Source organism: Rhinopithecus bieti, unplaced genomic scaffold (genome assembly GCF_001698545.2).
Source record: "Rhinopithecus bieti isolate Rb0 unplaced genomic scaffold, ASM169854v2 scaffold_2205, whole genome shotgun sequence".
Taxonomy (NCBI): domain Eukaryota; kingdom Metazoa; phylum Chordata; class Mammalia; order Primates; family Cercopithecidae; genus Rhinopithecus; species Rhinopithecus bieti.
Genome location: NW_016803673.1, coordinates 2,269,872 through 2,297,344, shown reverse-complemented (window position 1 = coordinate 2,297,344; position 27,473 = coordinate 2,269,872). Strand labels below are relative to the sequence as shown.

The 27,473-nt window shown below is 58.1% G+C and overlaps 1 protein-coding gene across 3 annotated transcripts in view; it reads left to right on the top strand.

Moving 5' to 3' along the window:
- ADAMTSL2 (ADAMTS like 2) overlaps window positions 1-27,216 on the top strand; it is a 41,699-nt gene extending 14,483 nt beyond the window's left edge. For all 3 annotated transcript variants that reach the window (XM_017848990.1, XM_017848996.1, XM_017849000.1), the window contains 10 exons: window positions 7,626-7,983; window positions 8,839-9,211; window positions 14,459-14,556; window positions 18,689-18,815; window positions 20,029-20,242; window positions 20,357-20,512; window positions 21,184-21,354; window positions 22,089-22,265; window positions 25,532-25,676; window positions 26,445-27,216. In XM_017848990.1, coding sequence (XP_017704479.1) covers window positions 7,626-7,983; window positions 8,839-9,211; window positions 14,459-14,556; window positions 18,689-18,815; window positions 20,029-20,242; window positions 20,357-20,512; window positions 21,184-21,354; window positions 22,089-22,265; window positions 25,532-25,676; window positions 26,445-26,563 — 1,938 coding nt within the window. In that variant the 3' untranslated portion in view covers window positions 26,564-27,216. The remainder of the gene's footprint in view (window positions 1-7,625; window positions 7,984-8,838; window positions 9,212-14,458; window positions 14,557-18,688; window positions 18,816-20,028; window positions 20,243-20,356; window positions 20,513-21,183; window positions 21,355-22,088; window positions 22,266-25,531; window positions 25,677-26,444) is intronic.
- Window positions 27,217-27,473: the final 257 nt, after the last annotated feature.

Sequence of the window (27,473 nt, the reverse complement as noted above, 5' to 3'; positions counted from 1 at the left end):
TGGGGGCTTCCAGCCTGTGACACCCCCAGGGCCACTGTGCGCGTGCACCCGGCAGCCTCACCACTCTGTGGGTTGGGCTTCACGTTCAATCACTGTTACTCATTCACTTGTTCTTTCACTAACTCCCTCCCCCATTCATTCATTCACTCAGATTTTGGTTCATTCACAGTCTCCCATTCACTCATCAGTTCATTAATTCATTTACCCGTTCACTTCTCACTCAACCGCCCACTCTCTCACCCACTTCTTGAAATCATTCATTCATCCATCCATTCACTGTGGCTAGCTTCCCTAGTGGACCAGCGGGGGTCCCATGCTGCCCATTTCCTGCCCTTTGGGAAGTCCACAGGGAGCTCAGGGCACTAAGGAGGAGGCTGGACCCCTCCCCACCCCACGGTGGAGGGGTTTATGCCCCTACCTAGCTTCATGCTCCGTCCCCCGGGCACTATGGTGTTTGTGCTGGGTCCTTAGTGCCAGGGCCCAAGGTAGTTCCCGTGGCTTCTGCCTCTCCCCTGACATGGCCTCCCCAGGACCCTGAGGGGTTATAGGGTGGGGCTTAGGACCCGAGCAGTGGGCAGGAGAGAATGTGGGCCTGTTATGCTCGGCTTGCCACAAGTTCTCCTATGGCTAGCCTCTGGAAATGGAGCCCCTGGTGGATTGGTGCCTCAGCCCTGAAAATATGTAAAGGACTTGTCATGTCACCAAAGTCAGGTGACATTAAGATGGGCAGTTGTGGTAGCCATCAAGGCCTACTGGCTTTCCTGGAGGACGAGGGAACACAGCAGGGATGGCGCTGCGCACCCTCCCTACCTGAGCTGTTTTGGTTTCCAGATATCACTGTCATGGGTTTCATTGCCTCACGCTGCAGGTAATGAAATGTAGGCACAGAGAGGCGAGTGACTTGAGCAGTCATGGAATTGTAAGTGGCACAACTGGGCTTTGAACCCAGGCCTGCCTGGTGCCAGAGCCTGTTCTTTGTTTAGCTGCTGTGCTGGAGGGGTCTCTAACTGGGGGTGCCTGTCTGTCTCCCCACACTGCTTTTTGGCTGAAGAGCTTTCCTGGTGACCCCGGAATCAAATGGGGGCTACACATCTCTGTGTCTATGCTTACCTGGCCCTGCCTGGAGCTGTGTCTGGAGGTGGACTGACCACCTGGCTTCGCCTCCTGGCTGTAGGGGCTGTTTTGTAGGTCAGGGTCCCCAGAAAATAGACTCTGAGGTGGGGGTTTGCATGCAACAGGGCTTGGGGGCAGTGTCAGGAGCGGTCTTGGGAACACTGGTTGGTATGGGCAGGAGGGCATGGGACTAGACAGAGGGGGCAGCTGAGCTGTGATGCAGTTTCAGTGGGCTTCTGCCAGTCCCCCGGGAATCGCATTATCTCCAGTTGGGGCAGGAGGGCATCGCGTATTGCCAGGTGTAATTGCCTCTTGTTGGGGGCATGACCTGGGGAGAGAGAGCTCCCTCTGGCTGAGGGAAATGCCTGGAGTGGGGCACAGCTGTGAACTGTCGCACGCCCACCCCAGGCAGTTCACCGAAGGGTGAGGTCCGTGGTCCACCCCCGGCACGGCTTGGACCCATGTGCTTTGCATGAGTCTGCCTTGGCAGGGAACAGCTCCTCTAGAATTGCGTTGGTTTCTTTCTCGGGGAGCCTTACAGGAGGAAGTTTGATGGGCTGAACTGCAGCTGGTGTAGGGGCTGCAACTGACACTCAGTTTCCTCCTCCTGCGACACGCTCTATTTCCCCTTAGCCTGAGCTAGCACCTCAGCAGGGCCAGGTGGCTACCTGGTGAGGTGACCCTGGTCTCCATGGCCTTTTCAACCTGAGGCTGCTGCCTTTGTCCAGTTATCATCACAAGGGGCAGGGGGATACCAAGAGATGCCCAGGGCATCAGCAGGTGTTACATAGATTCTTTGGCCCCAGGGTCAAACAATGCCTTTCCTACTTTTTTTTGTTTGTTTGTTTTTTTAAATAGAGAGAGGGTCTTGCTATGTTGTCCAGGCTGGTCTCGAACTCTGGGCCTCAAGTGACCCTCCTGCCTCGGCCTCTCAAAATTTTTGGATTATAGGCGTGAGCCACCTCCCGTGGCCTCTCTGCTCTTGATCATCAAGGTCGATCACCCCGCCAGGACAGCCACTCGTTTCCATGCTGCTGGTCTCTTGGTACAAAATGCCCAAACGAACCATGTGTGGCCACAGCCGAAAGCGTAATGAAACTGTTGCTGCATCTTTGGATGGAAACGTTCCTCCTGTGCAAACCAAGGCCTCTAGACCACAGACCCCAGAGCTGCAGGGTTGGGGAACACACAGTCCCCAAGTGGTGGCTGGGAATGATTGCTACTGCTACTGCCTCTCCTGCGTCCCAGACCCATGTCGTCTACGTACTGGGCACATAGCACCAGGATGAGGCACAGGGCCAGAGGGTACAAGAGAGCTGTGTCAGCAAGGGACCCAAGCTCCCCCATCCAAGACCCTCGTACCCACATCCCCTTTCTAGCTCACAGCTATGGCTGTGTGTGGGGGGGGGCCCTTATGATGAAGTAAGAGAAGAGAAAAATGGCCAAACTTGATTCAGAGGTGGGTCGGCTTGCCCTGAGGATGCAAGCTGGAAATGGGCTCTACTTCACCGAAGCCCTATCCAGGGCTGGCCTGGAAAAACGGCAGTGAAGGAAAATCCTTTGATTTATGTGGGTGGTACCTCATGGGGGATGCCCCACCCTCGCAGGTGTATGGCCTCTCAGCTGGCACCGTGGCTCCCCTCTCCATTGCTCCATCAGGCTGGCGTTTCTGGGTGTTGTAGGATACGGCAGGCCCAGTGGATCTCACAGTCATGTGCCCGTTGTGGCACGTCCTCTGATGTAAAGGGGGTCCCTTTGTCCAATGCCATGTTATTGGTATCCTGTCTCCGTCAATCAGATGCTCTGTGAGCCCTTGGGCGTTAGGGCTGGCTGAGGTTCTGTGGACAGGAAAGGCAACTTTTTTTTTTTTTTGAGACGGAGTCTGGCTCTGTCTCCCAGGCTGGAGTGCAGTGGCCAGATCTCAGCTCACTGCAAGCTCCGCCTCCCGGGTTTACGCCATTCTCCTGCCTCAGCCTCCGGAGTAGCTGGGACTACAGGCGCCCGCCTCGTCGCCCGGCTAGTTTTTTGTATTCTTTAGTAGAGACGGGGTTTCACCGTATTAGCCAGGGTGGTCTCGATCTCCTGACCTTGTGATCCGCCCGTCTCGGCCTCCCAAAGTGCTGGGATTACAGGCTTGAGCCACCGCGCCCGGCCGCAACTTTTGTTTAGGGCCAGATTCGGCGCTTCCCCTTCCAGGATGGAAGCGGTCTGTTGTGATCAGGTTGTCACCCAGTAGCTGAGTGGCCTCCTTGAGAGGCGATGCTGTTTAGAGACTTAGTGTTGAGGCCAGAGACTGGACGTTCAGGAGTGGAAGGAGCTATGGTGGCTGTGGTGAATGAGAAGCTGTGTTACTCCATGCTGATTCATTGTGCCTACAGTGGGGTGACCGATGCCAGCGACTAGCCTGTGTCTGGTGGCAAGGCCATTCTGTCTTCTACTGGGGTGTTTAGTGCCTCTCGCATGGTGATGCTTCCTGGTACAAATTAACAAGTGAAATGAAGACCTCCATCCTTTATGCCCACTCCCTAGATCCAGCCACAGGTGCCTCCTCCAGACCTCATGGTCCCCAGCCTTCTGATCTTTCCCGTCCAGGCTCCTAACCTGACCAGCCAGCCGAGCCACTTGCCACCGCCTGCGATTCAGTTCATATTCTCATCTCGGGCCGCCCTGCCTCCCATCACACCGACGCTCACATCACATGTGCTGCCTGAGGCCCGTGGGGAAGATTTTCCTTCGCTGCCATTTTTCCAGGCCAGCCCTGGATAGGGCTTTAGTGAAGTAGAGCCCATTTCCAGCTTGCACTTCAGGGCAAGCCGACCCATCTCTGAATCAAGTTTGGCCATTTTTCTCTGCTCTCCCTTCATCACAAGCCCCTCCCGCCCCCCGCCACCCGCCAGCCATAGCTGTGAGCTAGAAAAGGGATGTGGGTGCGAGGGTCTTGGATGGGGGAGTTTGGGTCCCTTGCTGACACAGCGCTCTCGTACCCTCTGGCCCTGTCTGTGCCTAGCCCTGGTGTAACACTTCCACCTTATGATGGATTGCTGCTGGCGGAGCTGATAGAACTCATGTTGGAGGCAGCTCTGGCTGCGTGGGTCACCTGATGTCCCACAGCCCAAGCGTTCCATCTCTAGTAGGGCCTCGCAGCGTGCCAGAAGTTTTTTGCAACTGATGTATATTTGCTGTAGATGGCCTTGCTCCAGAACCACAGGGTTCTATGTTATGCTTTCCCTAAAGGCTTTCCAGAAATTCCGTCTGACATCTTTCCCTACCACAGATATCTCTATTCCTATGGGATCTGCCAGGTCATACGGTCCATGTGGCAGGCTGCTTGCCTCACAGCCTGGACGTGCTGCAGGGCCCCTTCCACTCAGGATTCCATCCAAAGCAGTACCTTTTTTTTTTTCTGAGATGGAGTCTCACCCTGTTGCCCAGGCTACAGTGCAATGGTGCAATCTCGGCTCCCTGCAGCCTCTGCCTCCTGGGTTCAAATGATTCTCCTGCCTCAGCCTCCGGAGTAGCTGGGATTACAGGCGCCCACCACCACGCCCAGCTAATTTTTGTATTTTTAGTAGTGACGGGGTTTCGCCATGTTGGCCAGGCTGGTCTCGAACTACTGACCTCATGATCTGCCCGCCTCGGCCTCCCAAGGTGCTGGGATTACAGGCATGAGCCACTGCACCTGTTCAGCAGCAGCTTTTAATGTCATCCAGCAGATAAATTGAACATTCTTGGATGTAGAATATGCTGGCTCCAGAATTATTCTTCGTGGTGGAGGGTATGAGATGCCATCAATTTCCCCTTCCTCTCAAAGAGATGTCTGGCACGCCCTAACCCACTGAACCCTGACATTTCCACTAATGTAGGGGGCTGCTGAATCTTCACAGGGTTGAACCTCTGCTCCTCTGGAAGACAGGTGCTTCACCAAGATCTCTAGCGCCAGTGCCCGCTCCTCTGAGCCGCTAATTATGGCGCCATCAGTGCAGAGGACAAAGGTCAAGTTCTTGGAGTGGTCCAGGTGCCTTTATAGTGTATTGTAATTGGGAGTGGGAGCAGAAGCGTAGCCCTGGGTCAAGACTGTAAACGTGTACCATTGTCCGCCCCAGGGGAAGGAAATCGTTTCTGGTCCACCTTCTTGACAGGGATAGAAAAGAACATATTTTCCAGATCAGTGGCCACCTAGGATCAACCCGAGGCCATGCTCATCTGCTCTAGGAGAGAGAACACAGCGGTCACGCCCTGGCAGTGGAGGGTGCCCACTTGGTGGAGGATGCAGTACCCATGTAGACTCAGATGGCAGATCCTCTGGGGTCTGTCTGGTTATTGTGGAGGCTAAACTATTGAGTTAAAGGCGGGTGTGGGCCGGGCGCAGTGGCTTACGCCTGTAATCCCACCACTTTGGGAGGCTGAGGAGGGTGGATCATGAGGTCAGGATATTGAGACCATCCTATCTAACACGGTGAAACCCCATCTCTACTGAAAATACAAAAACAAAATTAGCGGGGCGTGGTGGCGGGCGCCTGTAGTCCCAGCTACTCGGGAGGCTGAGCAGGAGAATGGCGTGAACCCAGGAGGCGGAGCTTGCAGTGAGCTGAGATCGTGCCACAGCACTCCAGCCTGGGGGATAGAGTGAGACTCCATCTCAAAAAAAAAAAAATGCGGGATATGATGGGCTGGCTATGTCTGCATCACTGTAGGTCAGCCCCTGCCTTCTCTGTGCTTCTTTTTTTTTTTTTTTTTTTTTTGAGACGGAGTCTCAATCTGTGCCTCAGGCTAAGAGCACAGTGGCCGGATCCTCAGCTCACTGGCAGCTCTGCCTCGCCCGGTTTTACCCATCTCCTGCCTTCAGCCTCCCTCCGAAAAAGTAGCGGCTACAGGCCCCGCCACCTAACCTGGCTAGTTTGTTGTATTTTTTTAGTAGAGACGGGGTTTCACGTGTTGCCAGGATGTCTCGGATTGTGATTTCTTGACCTCGTGATCCACCCGTCTCAGCCTCCCAAAGTGCTGGGATTACAGGCTTGAGCTACCGCTCCCGGCTCTCCGTGCTTCTAAGTACCATCCTAGTAGCCTGGTAGCATTTCTCCCCACGTTCTCACCAATGTGCTAAATTCTTTGTCATGAGAGGATGCACCCAGCAGTTCCTGAGGGCTGGTCCTGACGTTCTGTTGGTGTGAAGTCCCTTCTCCCAGGGCTCCCCGAACTGGGTGAGAATGTGACTTAATCCGAGCTATGCTCTGGTGGCCGGGAGAGAAGGGCAGGCCAAGTCCTGTGGGAGGTCCACGTGGCCGTGAAGGCAGAGGTCTCTGTGTCATCTTCAGGCCAAGAGTAGTGCTGACTTTAATAGGGAGGAATAAGACAGACCCATTTTTTAGGCTCCGAAGGCTTGGGACGTTTGAGATTTGAAGTTTTTCAGGCGTGTTGACTCAGATCCCCACACCCCGAGTCTCAAGGTCCCCCTCTTCTGGTTGGACTCTGTCCTGGGCATACCAGGCCCAGCAGAGTTGGGAGGAGCACACTCTCTGCTCCTTGGAGGCACCTCTGCCCCTCCTACCTTCCAGTTGCTTGACACGAGGGTGTCTTTCTCTGCTACTGTGCAGACCCTCACCTTTCCCGGCCGTCCTTTCATTCTTGGGGTCCTTTACTTCCACGGTCCTTTACAAGTTTTTAATCCCTACCCCTGCCCCAGCCAACTCTCAAACACTTGAGCTATTGCACCAACAGTGCCTTTCCTTTCACTGGCATTCCCTCTCAGTTCCCTAGTGGTGAACCTTTTCACAACAGCATTGTCTTCTGGGGGTCTTCGTGCTCCACCCACTCCCAGATAGACCCTCATTGTTTCTGTCAGCAGGTGATCCTCTCCAACACCTCATTTTAGAGTCTGCTTCCTAGGCCTCCCTGCTCCTGACACCAGCTGGTTTTGGTTGGAATCTCTGGAAAGAGCAACTCCTAGAGAGAGGGGCAGCAGGGGTCTGCGGAGGGAGAAGCTGGGCTGCCCCGGGGTCTTGACAGCGCCCTCAGGGCCTCAGCCCATCCCACAGGGAGCCCTGGAGCGAGGATGAGCCCTCATTGTTGTCTCGAATTGAGGCGGAGCCTGGGTCTTTGTACTCCCGCGCTGGCCTGCGCGGTGGGGCTCTGGGTTGGAGGGTGATGGGAGGAGGACACTAATTACTTAGGATTTCTGGCACATGGTGAGGAGAAAATGCAGGCCAGGTTTTAGTTGACTTCATTACTTAAATTCTCCACATGCAGCCTGCCTGTTGCTACCTGTACCCAGGGCGGGCCATTCCCCCACCACACTCCCCCAGCGCCCGCCCTGTTCTCAGGCTTTGACTTGGATGCCCCTGGGGCAGGGACGCTGTGTTGCGCTGGGCAAGGCAGTGTCATTCCCTGGGGGGACTCAACTCAACTGTGAGTCACAGCAGGCTATACTCCCAGCAGCTCTGTGGGAAGGGGGTTGGTGGGGAAGGGGCTGGACAGAGTAAGGAGGGGCTGGGGCCCCTCTTCTCTTTCCCTAGGTGTGGAACCAGAATGGCAAAAGCCCCTCCATCACCTTTGAGTACACGCTGCTGCAGCCACCGCACGAGCCGCACGAGCGCCGCCCCCAGCCGGTCTACTACGGCTTCTCCGAGCCCGCCTCCGAGAGCGCTGAGAGCCAGGGCCTGGACGGGGCCGGGCTGATGGGCTTCGTCCCACACAACGGCTCCCTCTACGGCCAAGTCTCCTCAGAGCGGCTGGGCCTGGACAACCGGCTATTCGGCCACCCGGGCCTGGACATGGAGCTGGGCCCGAGACAGGGCCAGGAGACCAACGAGGTGTGCGAGCAGGCCGGCGGCGGGGCCTGCGAGGGGCCCCCGAGGGGCAAGGGCTTCCGAGGTAACCAGGAGGAGGGAGGCATGGGGGTGGGGCCCGGGAGGTAGCCCAGGGAAGGAGATCTTGGGGAAGGGGTCTCAGGCCCTTTGCAAACCTACAGAGGAGATTCGTAAGAGCTGCCAAGTACCTGCAGATGTCCTCTGGGCAAGTGCAGGTTAAGTACTTGGGATAGGTCCTTCTGTCCATGCATTCTCTGAGGTAGATGTGGTTATCCCCATTTGATGGATGAGGAGACTGAGGCTTAGAAAGAGGAAGTGGCTTGGCCAAGTCACACAGTCCACTGTGGAGGAGCTGGGAGTCAAACCTGGGATGGTCTGATCTCTCGCCCATCCCATCACTCATTCAGCAAGCACCTGGTCTTGCCTCAGCTCAGACACCACAGGGAGCAAAAGCTTCGGGGGCCCCAGGTGCCCCTTGGTTGTGACCGTGTCACTCTGGCTTCTGCCTTTTTCCTCACAGGCCTCCTCCTCTGGAACGGTGTCTCTGTGTGTCCCTTTCTGATAAGGATATTTCTCAGTCCACAATAATTTCATCTCAAGATTCTTAACTAATTATATCTACAGTGACCCTATTTCCAAATAAGATCACACTCCGAGGTTCTGGGGGCGGGGTATGAATTTTGAGGGGGATGCTATTCAATCCACTGCAGAAGTCCGTCAGCAAGAGATGGTCCAGGTGGGCTTCGTGCCTCTGTCTTGACCGAATTTCGTCCTCTACTTGGGCAGAAGCCTTCCTTCTGGGAGCTTCTTGGTTCAGCTTGGTGTTTCCAGTCCCCCTCATCCAGGTCCCCTCTCCAGGGCAGCCCTCGCCCCCAGGGCTGGGGTGCACTCATGGTTGAGCCACCTGTCTCCTCTCTAGATCTCAACGTCACAGGGACTCCTCTCACCGGGGACAAGGATGACCAAGAGGTTGACACCCACTTTGCCTCCCAGGAGTTCTTCTCGGCTAATGCCATCTCCGACCAGCTGCTGGGTGCAGGCTCTGACTTGAAGGATTTCACCCTCAATGAGACTGTGAACAGCATCTTTGCACAGGGCGCTCCGAGGAGCTCCCTGGCCGAGAGCTTCTTCGTGGATTATGAGGAGAACGAGGGGGCTGGCGCTTACCTGCTCAACGGGTCCTACCTGGAGCTGAGCAGCGACAGGGTTGCCAACAGCTCCGCCGAGGCCCCGTTCCCCAACGTCAGCACCAGCCTGCCCACCTCGGCTGGGAATAGGACTCACAAGGCCAGGTAGGAGGCACTTTCCTGAGCCCTGACCAGGGCCCTCGGGGGCAGGATGGGGCCGGGGGCAGGATGGGGCCGAGGCCAGGTAGAAAGTGAGGCCCCACTGTGGGGGGGTCTGGCCAGAAGGGCTGGGGTCCTAGAGATAGAGGAGAGAGGGCCCCTTCTTCCTGGGGTTCTCCACTCACTGCCCCGTGGATCTGAGCACAGAGTCAGAGGCCTGGACTAGAGTGAGTTTTCGCCAAAAGTTACGTCCGTGGATTAGGATCCAGGGCTGAGCCCCTGTGTGTGCAGCTGATGCGGGGAAGGGAGGCTGGAAGATAACAGCTCTGAGCACTCCTTGTGAGCCAGGGATAGAGCTCAGCGTTTTATATGCATGGACACATGCCGTTGTCACAACCGCCCTTAGCGGTGGGGTGGCTATTGTGGGCTCAGAGAGGGCTAGCGGTGTATTCGAGGTCACAGAGCCCGAGGACCTGGGACCCCTGAGTTCTAAGTCTGGACAGTCATGGCATACACACCTTTAGGAGGAGGCAGAGCTCCAGGCAGCTTCCCAAGTGCAGAGTGCCTCAGCCCCAGGCCTCAGCAAGAACTGGAGAGGATCTAGTGGGTTCCTCCACGACCCTGAAATCAGGGATGAAGAACAAGGTTGGCATTGCAACTGGCGAGGCCCATGAGAGAGTCCACCTGGGGCCAGGCCTCCAGAGCCAAGGCCGCAGCTGGGGCTACATGGGCAGCCATGTCTGGGGGCACCTGGGCAGTCACAGCCAGGGATGTCTGGACAGTCACAGCTGGGGATGCCTGGGCAGTCACAGCTAGACCTGGGGGAGCCTGAGGTTGGGAGCGTCCCTGGGTCAGGGGCCAGCTGTGAGCAGGGTGATCCCAGACCTGCCATGTCCCTACTGGAGCACAGTCCCTGGTGATAAGCTCCCCCTACCCCCAGATAGAGGGTGGGCCCCCCTTGCAGGTCCCCACACTTTCTCCCAGCAACTCACGTGCGCCTGGGAGCTGTTTTAAACAGGCGTTGAGTGGGGGTTGGAGGCAGGCATGGGCCCACTGGTATTTGGTTTTATTTTCTGAGGTACAGCCCAAGCCCCTTGACTTTAAGACGCAAGCATGGCCTGAACCCGGCCTGGGCCGGGAGTGCTGACTGGGTCTTCTTGGGGCTCAGGAACTGAATTTGATGGGAAATTCAGGGTTCACTCTCGAGGTGATGTGGTTTGGGGCCACCCTTCCACCCATCCAGCCCTGGGACCACAGCAACAAAGCCAGCCTCCCTGGTGAGCCAGGAGTCCCCAGGGGATGCCTGCCCCTTTGCTCAAACTGTTTTCTGAGGCCCCTGAGATGCCTGGGGCTGCGGGGCACAGGGAGGATGTCCTGGACACTTCTGGCAGGCTCTGGGCAGAACCCTACTTTGCAGATGTGGACAGAGTGGGGCCCGGAGCCTCCTCCGGCTACCCCTCTTCCCGCAGGGGTGGCACAGGGCTGTCTGCTCACCCTTTACCCTGACACGCTCAAAGCCTTGGGTAGGTGGGGCCTCTGACTGGTTCTCAGGACTCGGGTGGGGAGTCCGGGCCTTGCTTTGGGTATAATGTCTGAGTCTGATAGGGGACCCTGGGCAAAGGACAGGAGGGACGGACCCAGACAGTGCCTGCCCGTGGGAATGGCACTGCTCAAGGCTACCAGTCTGTCTGCGTCTTCAGCAGGGCCGTCCTTACCTCCCAGGGCGGTCCAGGGCATTACCTGGTAGTCCGTGTGTGAGGCACGTGGTAAGGCCTCCTGTAAGCAGAAGCTATTAGTAGAAAATTGAGCCTCCAAGTGGCAGCAGTGGGGGGCACCTTTCAGGACCCATTGCCTGGGTCAGGGAGGCTAGCTCTCTGGCAGTCAGAGCCCTCTGAAAAGGTTTATCAGAGTAGCACCAAGACCTCACTGTGGAATTTGGCTTAAGGCATGGACACCATTTGAGTTGAGCATCTCTGTCTTCCTCTGGGCCTCAGTTTCCCCATCTCTCATTGAGGGGCTTGTCAGGGGGTGCCCTTAGGGCCCACCAGGTCAAACATTCAGTGATCCTTAGGCCAGGGTCATGGCACAAGCTTTCTGATCATCAAGCCGCTTTGTAAAGAGTCTCTCCTGCCCCATCTTGGTTGACTCTTACCCTCCCCTCCTAGCCCCCCGCCCCAGGATATATTGAATTTCCAGCGCCTGTCAGGGGCCTCAAGGATTGATCAACTAGGTTGTCAGGCCTCAGAAAGTCCCCGAGTGCCGAGGTGCCGCTGCTCCCCCGACCGGCCTGCCATCAAAGGATGCTGCCACACAGGGACCAAAGATGGTCTGGAGAGATAAAGGGCAGAGGGAGGCAGCGGGGGAAACCACCAGGCCAAAATAGCCACGTCTCGGCCGAGTTGTCCAAACACAGGAAGTCGTGTCTGCTCAGAGAAGGCAAAATCAAAGGGGCAGCCCAGAAAGGAAAGGCTATATTCATCTTTCCAGAAAAGCTTCAAACAATCAAGGGAGGGGCCCCTGTCACCAGACTCCGACTTTGGGAACAAGCGTCTGAGACACAGAGACGCGGGGTCCCTCTCCGAGGCCTTAGTGGGAGAGAAGAACAGAGCACTTTCTGGCTCGTGTATAAACAAACACGGTGGCTTCAGAGCTTCTCCTGCCTGGGGAGCCCGCGAGCCTGTGCCTGCCCAGGCAGCTGGGCGAAGGACCCCGAGGAGTGACAGGCGGTCTGGTGGTGACTCCACGGGCGTCACCAGCCCCAGTCTAGCAGCTCTGACTTTCACAGCTGAGAGGGGCAGTGTCTTCCTTCCAGATGGAGGAGAGCGATGGGTTGGTGCTCCAGCGATTTCCTGGGTGTACCACTTCCTTGTGCTACTTCCAAGAACGGAACCTGCTAGGCGTTGCATTGTTGTGCAAATATATGCAGGGTTATGTTCGAGAGTTGCATCTGCTATGCCCCACACGTGCTGCTGCGAAGAGTGTGTGGGCAGCCCCTCCAGAAATACCTTTGGTGCTTAAAATCCAAAGGGTTATTTTGAATCAGGCCCGCTCTCTCTTGAGTCAGGCATGAGTCATGCTGCCTGCTGGCTCAGAGCGTGTAATTAGATAAAGATGGCGGATCGCCTCCATGGGTGGGGTGGAGGGGCATGGGTTGGATCTTTTCGTTTCTTTTTGTTCTTGGGGAGAATTTAAAGCTGTTGAAAGTGGGTAGGGACCTGGTCGGCACAGTTTAGTGTTTTCTGAATCAAACATTAAGGATTGGTCTTCCAGGTTCTCCCTTCCCTAAAAGGACTTACTCATCCCGATCTGGGTGCTCTGAGTGGCCCCCATTGGGACATGTTTCCAGATTTCCAGGAAACTTTTGTTCTGAGATGACAGGGTCTTGGGAAATCCCCCACCCAACCCCATTTTTTTTTTTGAGATGGAGTCTCGCTCTGTTGCCCAGGCTGGAGTGCAGCGGCGCCATCTCAGCTCACTGCAAGCTCCGCCTCCCGGGTTCAAGTCATGCTCCTGCCTCAGCCTCCCGAGTAGCTGGGACTACAGGCGCCCGCCACCACGTCCGGTGAATTTTTTTTTGTATTTTTAGTAGAGATGGGGTTTCACCGTGTTAGTCAGGATGGTCTCGATCTCCTGACCTCGTGATCCACCCGCCTCGGCCTCCCAAAGTGCTGGGATTACAGGCGTGAGTCACCGCGCCTGGCCCCCCCCGTTTTAAAGCTTTAAGTTTTAAAGAGGGAGGAGAAGGCACTCTCCCCTTCCCCTCCAGCCCCAGGATGGGCTGGGACAGACTCTCCTGGCTTGAAGCTCCCAGGTGAGGGAGGCTTTGAAGAGACAAGCAGATCAGCCCCCAGCCCGCTGCCCTTCCTGGGCTTTGGTCCTCATCCCTTCTCCCTTCACTCGTCTTCTCCCTCCATGAGTTTAGGGAACCACACCGGTGAACTCACTGCTGAAGCTCCTGTGGGTAGATCATTCCTGGGGCCTCAGATGTGTGGTCAAGGCAACGTTCATCTCCAAAAGTTCTGCCTGGCTTTGGGATCCTCCCATTCCAGTCCAAACAAAACAGAAGAGCAATCCTCACCCACTTGCCTAACACATTGTAAACTCCCTGTTCAATCCAAACGCATATCTCTATCACGGAGTCAGTCCGAAAGTCTTTCTGAATATAATGCTCTAAGCCTGACCACCCTCAGGTGACTGAAGGTCCCGAAGAAGGATCTGTGACCTGGCCCACATTTCAGCCCGGTGACGTATGGCAGCTCAGGGTCATCTCTAGCCAGTCCCTCTGGGCCCAGACGAAAGTGGAGCCAATTGGGCAGGGCCCACCTGCTGCACTGTCCTGTTTAAAAAGGAAGACGAAGCTCGAAGGGCCTGCTGTCCACCGTGCTGGCTTGCCCTCGCCCCTTCTCTGGCTCAGAGGCGGTGGGACTCCATGGCAGTGTCCCAGAGCAGATGCCCGGCTGTGGAGCTGCCTCTGCCTCTGCTTCCCTCCTCCCCTGCCGAGTCCAGAATCAGCCTGCACACTGGATGTGGAGCTTGGGCCCAGGCACACCTACTCGTTCAAACAAGCAAACAGTCCTAACAATAGTTGGCTTTGGCTACATAGGCTCCAGCCAAGAATCATAGCTGGTGGCTGGCAGGGACCCAGCGTGCCTCCCCCAACCCCAGCAGGTCTGTGCAGCCATGGCCAACCCGAACTGCACTGTAGGCTGTGGCCACACCTCTGCCAGCAGCCGAGCTTTTTAATTTTGATCATTGGAAGCTGGATGCCTAGTGTCCCCCATTCCATCAGAGTCCCAGCTGGAGGAGGGGGTGGGAGAGAATTCTGGAACATTCTTAGCACATAAGACACCTTCTGAGGTCCCCTCCCCGGTGGGAAGAAGGAACCCACTAGTTGATGTGAGAAGGTGATATCGAGAAGCCTGCATGTGTGCAGGAGCAACTACAGTGCTGGGGACCCCAAATTCTCAGGCCACCCTGCCCCCCAGAAGGAGCTTGGGCAGCTCCCATGCAGTTATTGAGATGGAAAACAATGTCTGTTCGATCCTAAAATGTGCCTCTCCGGGGGTGCCTCATCCGTTCCACTTCAGACAGTGGGAACTCTGACTGTAGCGGGTGGAGAGTCGGCCTGGGGTCGACAGGGGTGTGCTTCAGGTGAACATACCCTCCAAAGAAAACACACACACCTGAAAAGCCAGCGCCTGCCGGTGAGGCGTGGACCTTCTCATCACCTTCTCTGCTTGATCTCGCTTTCAGGACCAGGCCCAAGGCGCGCAAGCAGGGCGTGAGTCCCGCGGACATGTACCGGTGGAAGCTGTCCTCCCACGAGCCCTGCAGTGCCACCTGCACCACAGGTACTGGTCATGGGTGCCATGGGTGCCAAGGAGCAGCGACTGCCCGGACCCATTTCCACAGACGCGGGCTGGGACTGTTGGGCCCACCCACTAGCTTGCAACCCCAGACTGCCCTCGGGGTGCTTGTCTGGTGGCCTCCTGACTTGGGGGCAGTGTGGCGGGATAGGAGTTTGGGTGTCTGGTGAGGCCACCCTTGTTCTCACAGTGTGCTAGACCATGGTCGGGTCCAGGCCCCCAGGGGGTCACCCAGTCCACCACCAATGATCCCTTGTCTGTTGCCAGTGATACCATGTTTTGTTAGGGCAAACATCCTTTGGGTTAAAAGTAAGAAATCTTAGGTAGCAGAGATTTTACTTTTGCTTCCAGCAAACATAGGAAGGGAGTCACAGGCCCCTGTGATCTATGAAGAAGGGAAGTAGGCAATTTCTAGGAGCTCATCAGCAGGGGAGGAGTTAGGAGGGGGAAAAAGACCCTCTGCAGTGGTTCCTGGACAGACAGATGTGTGTAGTTAGTAAGAGCTGAGCTGGGATTTGAACCCACAGCTGTCTGGCTGCACAGCCACCATCGCCCCGAGACACTGGCCACAGCTGCTGGGAGCTGGAGCTGCCTCTGCTGCCCACTCTGGTACCCTCCCCTGGGGGATGCCACAAGGTCAGATGTCAAACCCAGGACCAGGATACAGGGACGTTGACAGGGGAGAAAATGTGGTAGGGAGACCCCAGTGCCGGCTCTGAGGTCACATTTTATCTATTCTTGGGGCTTCGTGTTTGGATGTAGAGGAGACCCAGCTGCCCCTCAAAAGGTCTGATGCTCCTGGCCCCGCCCCAGTGCCCCCCATTTGCCAGGGCATTTGATGCCCTTCAGTCTCTGGCCAGTGAGGATTCCATGCAGCTGGGCAGTCTGAGCTTGGCTGCCCCCTCTGCAGCCCTGCTGGCATCTCAGGAGATGGGCCCGAGAGAGGAGGGGGCTGGGGCGACCATGCAGGCTCACACTGGCCTTGCCTCTCTGGGGCTGAAGAAAGGGCTCCGTCTCCTGTTATAAGAGCCCCCAAGCAGGGCATAGCCATGGGTCATGCTGCGTTTGCCCCTGCGCCTGGCATTCTGGAGGGAAAACAAGTGCTGTGGGCGGTGTGGTGGGCACCCGGCTTGGCCAGGCTTGCGCCACCTGGTTGACCACACCACGGGCCCTGGCAAATTGCCACATCCTTCCGAGCCCCCATTTTCCACAGGTGAACTGGGACACATATTTATGTCAAAGGTGGGTTGTGGGGATCCACATGAAACAAGAAATAGCCTCTCCTGGTCAGAGGTCCATGGATGCTGCTGTTCTGAGGGTGGCTGCCACCACCTGATGCAGGGTGCGGCTTCCACCATGCCCAGGAACAGCTGGCCTCGGAAGTGAGCCGTGTGACCTGCCTTCCGGGCAGGCCTCGAGGGTAGCTGAGCTTGGTGGTGGGGTGTCAGCAGGGGGGTCTGCTTTGCCAAGTCCTTTACGGACCTGCCCTGAGTTCCTCCACACTTCCCGGCCAGGGGACTCCAAGCGTGTGGGCGTTGTCAGTAAGTGTCAAGCCTGTGGGCGTTGTCACTAAGTGTCTGCAAACATCTGTGATTCCTCCCAGACACATCGCTGGCTGGGGAGGGGATGTCGCTCGAGACGTCTGCAGGGTGAGGCAGCCTCGGTGGCGAGGGGCCTGATGGGCAGCCCTGTATGGAAAACGTCCCCAGGGAGGACACAGCACCGTCTCCCAACACCCAGAGAATGGCAGGGAGGGGGCTGGACTGGGTCTGTGCAGCGTGGCCCAAGGTGCAGTGGGGCAGAGGACAACAGGAAATCAGAAAGATAGGTTTTGGCTTTGGAAGAAGGAAGCCTTGCTTTAGAGGAGGCTGTTCAGAAATGGAAATGAGCCACCCTGAGAGACAGAGAGAGAGAGAGAGAGAGAGAGAGAGAGAGAGAGAGAAAGAGAGGGAGGGCAGGAGGGAGGGAGAGTTCCCTGTCACTGTGGGAGGTGCTGAATGGCACTGGGCAGAAATAATGGAGTCAGGGTCCACCCTTTTCATAGCTTGTGTCCGTGCGGATGTCTCATGGATGGTCATTGGCGCACCGTCCATCATGTGCTTCGCAAGAACCCAGGCACAGGGCAGTTCCATCAGTGGGGCGGGTCAGCCTGCCCTGAGCTTTGGCCACGGTGGGGAGGCTTTTAGATTTTTCTTTGAAGACACTCTTTTGGGAGTCACAGCAACAGAGGGGCGTGAGTTTGGCCTCAGCTTGGGTCGCAGGCGGAATTTTCTGCTGCCCTTTGGCGCTCCAGGGCACCGTGGTGAGGACAGTGGATCCCGCAGCCCCAGGCTTCATCCTCCCCTTTCTTTTGTTTCAGGGAGGGGCTCTGTGGCTCAGGGGGTTTGAAAAGCACCCTTTTCGAGATGGGTGTCATGAAGAGGGTGCCCAGAAAAAACATCCTGGCGTTTGATTCTCACAGGCTCTCTGGAAGGTTCCCATTTTGGGAAGCAGCACGCTGAGGCCTGGAGTCTGGTCACGGTCACGTCACCCCAGGGAGGCACTGAGCTGGGACTTGGATTCCAGTCTCTCTTGACCAAGGCCTGCCGCGTTTCCACTCCATGACGAGGAGCGAATGAATAGCCAGGCACTTGGCGATGGTCTGCAAGTCCCCAGCCCCGCACCTCCCTGGGCCCCAGAGCGGGTGTCTCTGAGGCCTGGAACATTCCGAGCAGACCTGGCCGGGAAGCCTGCCTCCCCCTCAGAGAAGGCTAAAGGCTGCACGGCCCAGCTCTGGCGGGAGAGGAACCGTGATTGCAGCCTGGCTCGTCCTTTACGGAAAAAAGAAAAAATCCCCTTGTCGGCTGCTTCCCAGGCTGTTTCGTTCCATCCAGGGCTGGGGCTTGGAGAGGCAGGAGCCGCTGGCCTGCAGACACGCGCCGCTGGGTGGCTGGGCTCTCTGGGTATGGGGAAACCGATTTCCTTCTGGGGGAACTGGCAGCTGCAGCCAAGACCGTTCCATGATGCCCGTCATCCCGGAAGGCTGGGTCTGTCTCCAGTGGCCACACACACACGCACACACACAGCAGAAGCAGCAAACCCTAACCCCACCCAAGGCCGTTCCCATTGCTGCCGGCTCTCCCAGCATCATCCTGCTCCTGGGCAGGGAGCTGGGCCTGTATGGCAGTTCGGTATCAGGTGAGGGTGTCAGGGTGAGGACAAAAGAAGCAAAAGGTGGAGATGTGGTCAAGGAAGTGGCACTGCTAGGTGAGGGCTGCCTGTCATGCACTGTGCCCCGATGGGATTACAGAGTACGGGGCACCAGCAAAGACAGGCACACAGTGATGATTAAAGAAAGTTCAGGGCCGGGCGCGGTGGCTCAAGCCTATAATCCCAGCACTTTGGGAGGCCGAGACGGGCAGATCACCTGAGGTCAGGAGTTCAAGACCAGCCTGGCCAACATGGTGAAATCCTGTCTCTACAAAAATACAAAAATTAGCCGAGTGTGATGACAGGTCCCTGTAATCCCAGCTACTTAGGAGGCTGAGGCAGGAGAATTGCTTGAACCCGGGAGGGGGAGGTTGCAGTGAGCTGAGATTGCACCATTGCACTCCAGCCTGGGCCACGGAGTGAGGCTCCATCTCAAAAAAATAAAGTTCAAGATGATGCTTGCTAAGTCTGGGGCATGCCACAGAGGGCAGGGTGCACCCAAGCCCCCACCGTGACCTCTGAGGGGGCTGACGGGGCTGGAGCAGTCAGGTTTCACTCCCACCTGCCCGTCCACCCAGCGATGGGTGGTTGCTGAACGCCTGGCGATGGGGGACACCTGACTGTGTTTGCCTCTGCACCTCCACGGGGGCCAGCTGGAGTGGACTCAAAGCCCAGACTCCGTGACGTGGGAACTGGGAGCCCAGCTGGGTTGGGTGGGGCGGGGTCGGGATGCAAAGAGAAGAGCTCGGTCCTGCACAGCTTAGACCCACAGTGCTGCCCTAGTGCTGCAGTTCCACAAGCTGTGACTGATCCCCAAGCCAGAAAGCTGAGCTGAGAGGTCAGGTGACTTGCCCCAAGTCCTGAGGCCTGTCTGCTGGGCTCCAAGGTGCCGGCATGGCTTACAAGCCCTCCCCTGTCCCGAACCCAGGGGTCATGTCTACGTACGCCATGTGTGTCCGCTACGATGGGGTCGAGGTGGATGACAGCTACTGCGATGCCCTGACTCGTCCCGAGCCTGTCCACGAGTTCTGTGCCGGGAGGGAGTGCCAGCCCAGGTACCTGCCACCAGGGGCCCTGGGCAGGGGGTTGGAAGGGGGTGTGCGGGGCTCTGCCCAGAGAAGCAGTCAGACTTACCCCGCTGCCCCGTAGAGGTGCTTTGTGTGCAGGGCCGTGGGGGCGCTTTGAGGAGGGGCATAGAGACCTCGCCTCTCAGAGACCTTCTGTGTCTTCCCAGGAGTTGCAGTTTAATCTGTCACTGTGCCTCGTATACAGTAGGTGCTCAATAAATGCTTGCCACCATAGGTTCAGAAACCATTCTCAACGTTACTCTATATTACAGAGATGTCTTTGCCCCACCAGGTCCACTTGGCACATCTAGGATTTTTATAAACCCAAAGGGATTATTTCCACAATTCCATGCCTATTGGCTGTCCCTTGGACGTGGGTGGAGGCCTGTTTTCTTGACCCCTGGGCCTCGTCTCCTGCCTTGTGGATGCAGTCAGACTGAGCTGAGTGCATCCTACCCCTAGTGACAAGTGGGGTCCCCAGATGAGCCTGAGGGTGCCGGCCTTCACCGACGACGATCACAGACTCCTTGGAGGCTGAGCCCTCCTGCTCCCTGCGCACAGCCACACTGCCTCTTCTTTTCTGGGCTGCTCCATCCAGGGCCTCCCGCGTCCTGCATGTTTGCTCCTTTCTGGGAAGGGCAGAACGCCCAGGGTCTCCAGAATGCTGCTAAAGCTGGCCGGGGGGTGGGGTCCAGCAGGCCCTGTCCTTCCGCTCAGAGCCCATCAGCTTTGGACCTCTTATTCCAAGTCTATATGCCTGGAAGACTTCCAAGTCTTATTCATAACCCCTCCCAGCTCAGGCTGAGGGGAACAAGGTCTTTCCCCAGCACGCTGGCCAGGCCCCCTTTCTGGACACAGATCCAGAAATGTGCCTTCTGCTCACTTCCACCCTCGTCAGAGTCCCATGGGGGCACAACCACCTGTGTGACACAGCAGGGCACAAAGGGGCAGGAATGCCGAGCCCACACTCAGGCGCCCCCCAACCACCTTGCTAAGGTGCTCCCTGAAGACCTCCGGGGCCGTCATGGCCCAGCCTGCACCCTTGGGCCTTGACACCCTCCTGTCCAGCTTAGCTTGTGGTCTGTGGTTTTGGACCACATGGGGGAGGGAGGGAGGAACCACGTTGTCTCTAGGGGTGTGGGTTGCATGGGGTCCCGGTCGCCACGGGGGGATCGCTGAAGGCCATCCGCTCCCGGGGCAGGTGGGAGACGAGCAGCTGGAGCGAGTGTTCGCGCACCTGCGGAGAGGGCTACCAGTTCCGCGTTGTGCGCTGCTGGAAGATGCTCTCGCCCGGCTTCGACAGCTCCGTGTACAGCGACCTATGCGAGGCAGCCGAGGCCGTGCGGCCTGAGGAACGCAAGACCTGCCGGAACCCCGCCTGCGGGCCCCAGTGGGAGATGTCAGAGTGGTCCGAGGTGAGTGCCTGTGGGAGCAAGCCGGGGGTCAGGAAGAGCTGGGGAGCTGGGCTTGGGAGATGGAGGTGGCTACACCTTCACCATGCCCCCCACCCCCTCCCCCTGCTGCCATAGTGCACTGCCAAGTGTGGGGAGCGCAGTGTGGTGACCAGGGACATCCGCTGCTCAGAGGATGAGAAGTTGTGTGACCCCGACACCAGGCCTGTAGGGGAGAAGAACTGCACGGGCCCGCCCTGTGACCGGCAGTGGACTGTCTCCGACTGGGGACCGGTGAGGCCTGCAGTGAGGGGTGGCTGGTCGTGCGGCTGGTGAGGGGACCCAGAGCTTTGCCTTGATGTGCCTCAGTTTCCATTTTTTCCGAGGCAAGGGTGTGAGGTGAAGAATGTCCAACCAGCCTTCTCCCATGTTACCATAGGAATCAAAACTTCTCTCCAAACACGTGACCAGCATCACCTTCCCTCTATCACCTGTTTATCTCTCTGTGTGTCTCTCTGCCGTTATCTGCCTATCTGTGTCTGTGTCTCTGTTTCTCTGTCTGTCTCTGTCTCCCTGTCTCTGTTTGTCTCCGAGTCTCTCTGTCTGTCTCCCCCATCTCTGTCTCTCTGTGTCTGTCTCTGTCTCTTTTCCCTGTCTCTGTCTCTCTCATCGAGAGAGATGCTCAGATGCTAGCTGGGGTCGCCTCTGGGTGGTGGGTGCACAGATCTTTTTAAGTGTGCTTTTCTCTGTGTGCTTTTCATCAAGCATGCATTATTTCTGTAATTAGAACAGAAAATGTTATTTAAAAATAACTGGGTAACATTGGGAGTGTTACCATGTGTTACCATGGCAACCACTTCGACACTGCCTGGGAGCCACTCCTCTCCCTTGGGACTGACATCCAGGGCCCCTCCTGGCGTGGCTGCCTCTCACTCGATGTCCCCTGCCTGTCCTCTTCTCTGCAGTGCAGTGGAAGCTGCGGGCAAGGCCGCACCATCAGGCACGTGTACTGCAAGACCAGCGACGGACGAGTGGTACCTGAGTCCCAGTGCCAGATGGAGACCAAGCCTCTGGCCATCCACCCCTGTGGGGACAAAAACTGTCCCGCCCACTGGCTGGCCCAGGACTGGGAGCGGGTGAGTGCCCCAGAGCCCGGTGTCTGGAGGACATTTGGCCGGAGAGGAGAGCCAGGTGGCTGGGACCACAGATGGGTGGAAAAGAGGAATTCATTGCAAATTATGAGGGACCATTCCCTAAAAATTAGTTTCGAATACAAAAGGCTTAAAAGGTAGGAAAACACCTTTCAAGTCCCCAGATCCCAATTTCGCATGGCTCGGTGGTGTGTGCAGAATTGGCATTGTCCCCAGCCTGGACCCCCAACTCCCTGGGATGCAGAAAGCTAGGGACGGGGGTTGTTCCGGCTGCCTGCTCCTGGCCCAGGGGCCTGTGCAACCTTTGATCATGACCAGTGTGTCTTCCCCACCCACCTGTCATCGTCATCAACTTGCCATTTCAGACGAGTTGCTCTCCACAAATTGCTTTCAACCAGCAGCTCCAGGCAGATCACTCAACCAGATAATCTCGGGCCAAATTGTTTTCTGCTAAATTGATTTTGGCCAAATCATCATTGGCCAAATTGTCATTAGCCAATTTGTTTCAAAACAGATGGTTTTGTGCTAAATTGCTTTTGATCAAATCCATTTGGGGCCAAATGGTTATCGAACAAAGAGTTCTCAGCCAGTTTGTTATGCATTGGAGCATTCTCACCCAATTGCTATTGACCAGACCGTTGTCACCAGAGTCGCCGTGGGCCCTGTATAGGGTCCTGCTGGGCCCTGGCGCTGACCCGCTCCCTCTGCCCCGGCCTCAGTGCAACACCACCTGTGGGCGCGGGGTCAAGAAGCGGCTGGTGCTCTGCATGGAGCTGGCCAACGGGAAGCCGCAGACGCGCAGCGGCCCCGAGTGTGGGCTCGCCAAGAAGCCTCCGGAGGAGAGCACGTGTTTCGAGAGGCCCTGCTTCAAGTGGTACACCAGCCCGTGGTCAGAGGTGAGCTCCCAGCCGGCCCCTCTGAGGTTGCCTGAGGCCAGACCTGAATTTTGATCCCGACCCTCCTGCCTCAAGCCTCCTTAAGTGCTTCCTGCTCCTCCCTCCCTGACAGCCTCTGTGAGGGCTTTCCTTCCCGGGAAGGCTGCTCAACTCCACCACATCAGCTGGTGCCAGAGCCAGCACCTCCAGGAAGCGTTCTCTGATCTTGTCCCTGGGATCCCTACGGCACTCATCCTGCACCTGGCAGCCCATGCGCCTGACACCACGGGACAGACAGACCCCAGGTGGGCGGGAGGAGCAGACTGGGCTGAGGCACACACAGGCTTGGCCCTCCGGGAGCCACAGCCAAGGCAGGAGCTTGGGATTTAGGGAGACGGTAATAGACATGCACCCCAGGTCAGGACACCGGCAGGGCCAGAGGAAAGGGCAGTAAGTTTCCTGCACAGGTCTGGCCCCTCCAAGATTCTTTGACTCGTGGGCCCCCAGAATGCCCCAGCGTCAGGATGTCAGGCAGGACAGAGCTGAGATCTTGGCTGTCTTTGTAAAGGGGAGGAGAGCCCTCCCATCCTGGGGCCTTGAGGCATGTGTGGCCACCCTGGCCCAGCTCTTTGCCGGAAGGGTCTCCTCTCTCCCAGTAGTGCCATGAGAGGAGGTCCTTTCCCCCATTCCTCAGAGAAGAAACTGAAGTTCAGAGAACTCTCTGGCCCACTTGGGGTCCCACAGTTACTGGGGACTGTAGCAGACATTGGAGGCCAGGCCTGTCTGTGGCCCTAGAGTGAAACCTAGGTGGGGTGTGGCATCTGCAAGGGAAGGGGAGCCTGAACTAGCTCATCCTGAAGGGCCCTGGGCAGGGAGCCCGGAGGTGGGTGGGCAGCCCTGGTTTCACAGAGGGGGTGGCAAACTGGGCGCCCCCTTACCCCCAGTTGTCTTGCAGAGCAAACAGGTTACTTTCACCTCCCGTGCTGTTTTCCCCTTCTGCGCCACTTCCTGTGGGGCCTCCAGGAGACTCCAGAGCCCGGCCCTGTGCCAGTGGGTGCCCCTCCGCCTTCTGGGCCCCACGGAGGCAGTCCCGTCTAGACTCCAGCTTGAATAACTCACATCGGCTGTGACACATCAGCCCTCCATGCCCCTTTCACAGCAGTGCCAGCCCTGGCGCCAGTCCCAGCTCCCTCCCACCTGGCGATGCCATGAGCTTCTGAGAGGGGGACCTGGGGGTGTCCAGAGGGTATCTGGGAATCACTGGGCAGGGGCTGCCATAGCCAGGCTGTTTACCTGGGGTCTCCAGCTACCTGTGGCCTCAGTTTCCTCATGGGCCAACTCTGAATACCCAGGTGACAAAATAGGGGTGTCAGATGGGACTCGGGGCCTGGAGCGTTCATGTTGAGGTGCCCCACTGTGTCTCAGGCCCTGGTACCCGAGGGCTCTATGTCTTGTTCACTGTGGCGGGTGGGTGCCAAATCCTAAAGCTTATGAGTTCAAGGCAGAGAGTCCAAGAGTCTGTGAGGAGTGAGCGGGGACCCCAGTGTGGCCCTGCTCAGAGATTGGGGGTCCAGGTCCTGGGCCCTCACCAGGCCCCAGGCTCTCCGTGCATGCTGAGTGGTGTCTGGCCTCCACCCTGACCCCCCAGGGCCTCTGCCTGCCCTATTGCACACATGCTTATTCAGGAGGGAGAACACACACTCACTCATTCCCTGTTGCCCACCAAAGGACACCCAAGTGAGGAGGGGAAAGGCTAAGCGTGGGCCTGGGGCTTCCTGGGGGAGGCCTGGGCAGAGCCAGGACCTGAAGGGTGAGCCAGCTTTTGCTGGGAGTCAGCTGGAGAGACCACAGTGTGCTGGGTCATGAAGGCTCCTTCTGGAAAGGCTAAGCCCGGTGGGAGGGGAGAGTGGGAAGGGGCAGGGGGACTGACTGGGGTTCCAGGGCCCCAGGGAGTCAGCCCAGGTCTGTAGTTTGGGAAGAACACTAGCTTCAGATGGGGGGGCCACTGTGGGGCCAGCAAACTGGGACCCACTCGGTGCAGGTACCTTGCTGGGTGATGAGCCATGGCATGGGGGGGCCATGAAGGGGGGACCCCAGAAGGACAGCCTGGGATGCTGGGAGGGAGCATCCTCCTAGCCCTGATGAGGAGGTGGCAGGGCTGGATGAGGCGTGGCTGGCACAGACGGCTGGTGGGCACGTGGACTCCTCCTTCCTGGCGGCTGCCCCCTGATGCCGGTGCACAGCGGCAGCTCAGTCAGTGTTTGTTCCCGAAGCTGCCCAGTCCCATCCACTCCCCAGGGGCAGAGGAGCTGGCACCAGGGCTGGCCGAGAATGTGCTGCTCTCCAGAGGCACGTCCAGAGGCTCCTCGGGGCCCTGCCAAAGGCTGATTGTCCTCACGCCGTCAGCGCCAAGCCGGCCTCTCCTCGCCTGCAGACAGTGCCAGCCCCCACCCCCTGGCTCGGAGCAGGCAGGCAGGCAGCAGTCTTTCTGCCAAGTCTTAATCGGTCCTCCTGCTCCTTTGCAAACAGAAGTGGAGAGTGGGCCCCAGGGCCAGGGCCAGGGCCTCCCACCCCGCCCACCTCAGAGAACCGAGGGCTCAGGTCCCAGACGTGCCTGGGTGACATGGGGTCACCCACGTGGGGGGGAGTGTGAGGGAGCCACCGCCTGTGGGATCTTAGCAGAAGGACAGCAGGGTGACTGGGACCAGCAGATGTCTCTGGTGTTCTGGGGAGCTCAGCGGGGTTTTCCAAGGGGAACATCTGGACAAGGAGCCACTGGAGGGGGTGGTGGCTTCGCGAGACGCATTTGATCGTCCCACAACAAACAGTCTGCACCACAGACCCAGGAAAGCTGGGGCCAGAGGACCCTCGGGGAGATGGGAGAGGAGGGACCACCCCTCAGTGTGCATCTGGGGAGACTGAGGCAGCCCTGCGTGGGGAGAGAATCAGAGCCTCCTGACTGCCAGCCAGTGCCCAGAACCCCTGGGAGATGAGAGAGGAAGGACCACCCCTCACTGTGCATCCGGGGAGACTGAGGCAGCCCTCGGTGGGAGACAATCAGAGCCTCCCGTCTGCCAGCCAATGCCCTTTTGTCGGCATCTCCGCTCAGCCCTGGAGCTGCAGGTCGGGTTTCAAATTGGCTTCCACGGGTCCTGTGTCAGCTGGGACTCACAGCCACCTGGGAAGGGTGGGGTGGGGAAGAGGGGATGCGCAGGCTCCCCCCCTCCTGCCAAGGCCCCTGCCACATCAGGAGGCTTTCCCCAGGCCCTCTGTCTCTCCCACACTAGTGCACCAAGACCTGCGGGGTGGGCGTGAGGATGCGAGACGTCAAGTGCTACCAGGGGACCGACATTGTCCGTGGTTGCGATCCATTGGTGAAACCTGTTGGCAGACAGGCCTGTGATCTGCAGCCCTGCCCCACGGAGCCCCCAGGTGAGGAGCGGGGAGGCTGAGGGTGGCTCTGGGGCCTCCCAGGGGAGGTGAGGACAGAATCAGGGCCTGAGGGGTGAGCAGGCATTGCTCACGTTGATGGCGAACCTGGGAACCAGCTTGAGAGACCAAGGTGTGCCGGGAGTGGAGGCTCCCTCCCAGCATGGCTGAGCCCCACTGGGAGGGGAGAGTGGGAAGGGGAATGGAGGAGGCCTGACTGGGGTTCCGTGGCCCCAGGGAGCCATGCTGATACCTGTACTTTGGGAAAAGTGTCAGCTTCAGAAGGCGGGGCCACTGAATCCAGGATGACTCAGCTGGAACGGCCAGGAGCTGGCACACAGGGGGCGGGGAGGGGAACAGCTGAAGCAGGGCCTGGGCACCTGGAGGAGGGACAGGGGACAGGCTCCAAGGGCGTGCCAGGTGCAGGGCACATGATGAGTTCTGCTTTGGATACATTGAGTAGTGGACGTGGACGGCCCTCGTGGACCCCTTGGGGATGCTTAGGCCTCCAGGTGTGGCATCTGTAGCTCCTCTAGGCATCACTCCTCTTGGGACACAGATCAAATCACCTGGTGTGATCTGGGACAGCGACATCTTGGGGACAGAGATGGGCCAGGAAAGAGGTGGCAGAGAGCTAGAGATGGAGACCCACCATGGGGTGGGAGGCCCACTGCACCTGCCCCTGGAAAACTGCACGTAGGGGTGCTTGGGGTTTTCACCCCTTGGGCACCTCCTGAAACTGCCCCGCTTCGCCCTGTGTTCCTTCTCCAGATGACAGCTGCCAGGACCAGCCAGGTACCAACTGTGCCCTGGCCATCAAGGTGAACCTCTGCGGGCACTGGTACTACAGCAAGGCGTGCTGCCGCTCCTGCAGGCCCCCCCACTCCTAGGCCCGGCAGCTGCAGCCCCTTCCAGACGAAGACCCAGCGCCCCTCCTGGGGCTGCTGCAGCTTCTGGGGCCTCCACAGACCCCCGTCCTGCAGGGTGTGCTGGCCTGAGACGTGGCACTGAGTCTCGGCTGTCAAGAGGGAACTTCCCACAGCCCATGGACTTTTGTGCTCCTGGGGCAGAGACTCCGGCACCCACTGGCCTCCCCCAGACAGAGCCACCTGTGCCGTGGGAACCTGTCTGTGTTCCTGCGTGGATCCTGTGTTTGTGGCTTCCACTCCCCAGCCCCCAGCAGCCCCCAGCCGAGGGGCCCGAGGCCCACAGCCAGCAGTGGAGGTGTCTTGCCCCGGGCCTGCAGCCCATGCCCTCTCTAGGTGGCAGGGCCTTCTGAAGGAAACTTGCAGGCGAGCCCAACATGGGGGGGCCTCCTTCCCTCGGAGGCCACAGGGTGAGAGGGACACAGGCAGCCAAGGAGGCCCAGGCGTGCTCTCTCCTATAGAGCCCCTCCCATGGAGCTCTCTTCCTGCCGCACTTTCTACCCCGGGCAGAGGCGCTTGCCCACGGGACGTTTGGGGATGGACCGCGGGTCCCGCCCCTGCAGTCAGCGTCAGTGCTCATCTACGTTAATAAAGTGGTCCTATTTATGGCGGCATCATGGGGTCTCAGTTGCTTCTGGCTGGAGGAGTGGGTTGCCTGGGGGCTTGGTGGGCCGGGGCCTGGCTGTGTGGGGTCTCTCCAGCTCGCTGAGGCCTGGAGTGCAAGGGTGGGCCGGCGGGGGCCACAGCACCTGCTCTGAGGAGAAAGTCAGGTGCAGATAAAAGGCAACGAGAGGCGTGGGGAGCGTGCAGGGAGGGTGTTTGGGGACATTGGGACTCAGGCGCCAGAGGACGAGTGGAGTTGACATCTTGAGCC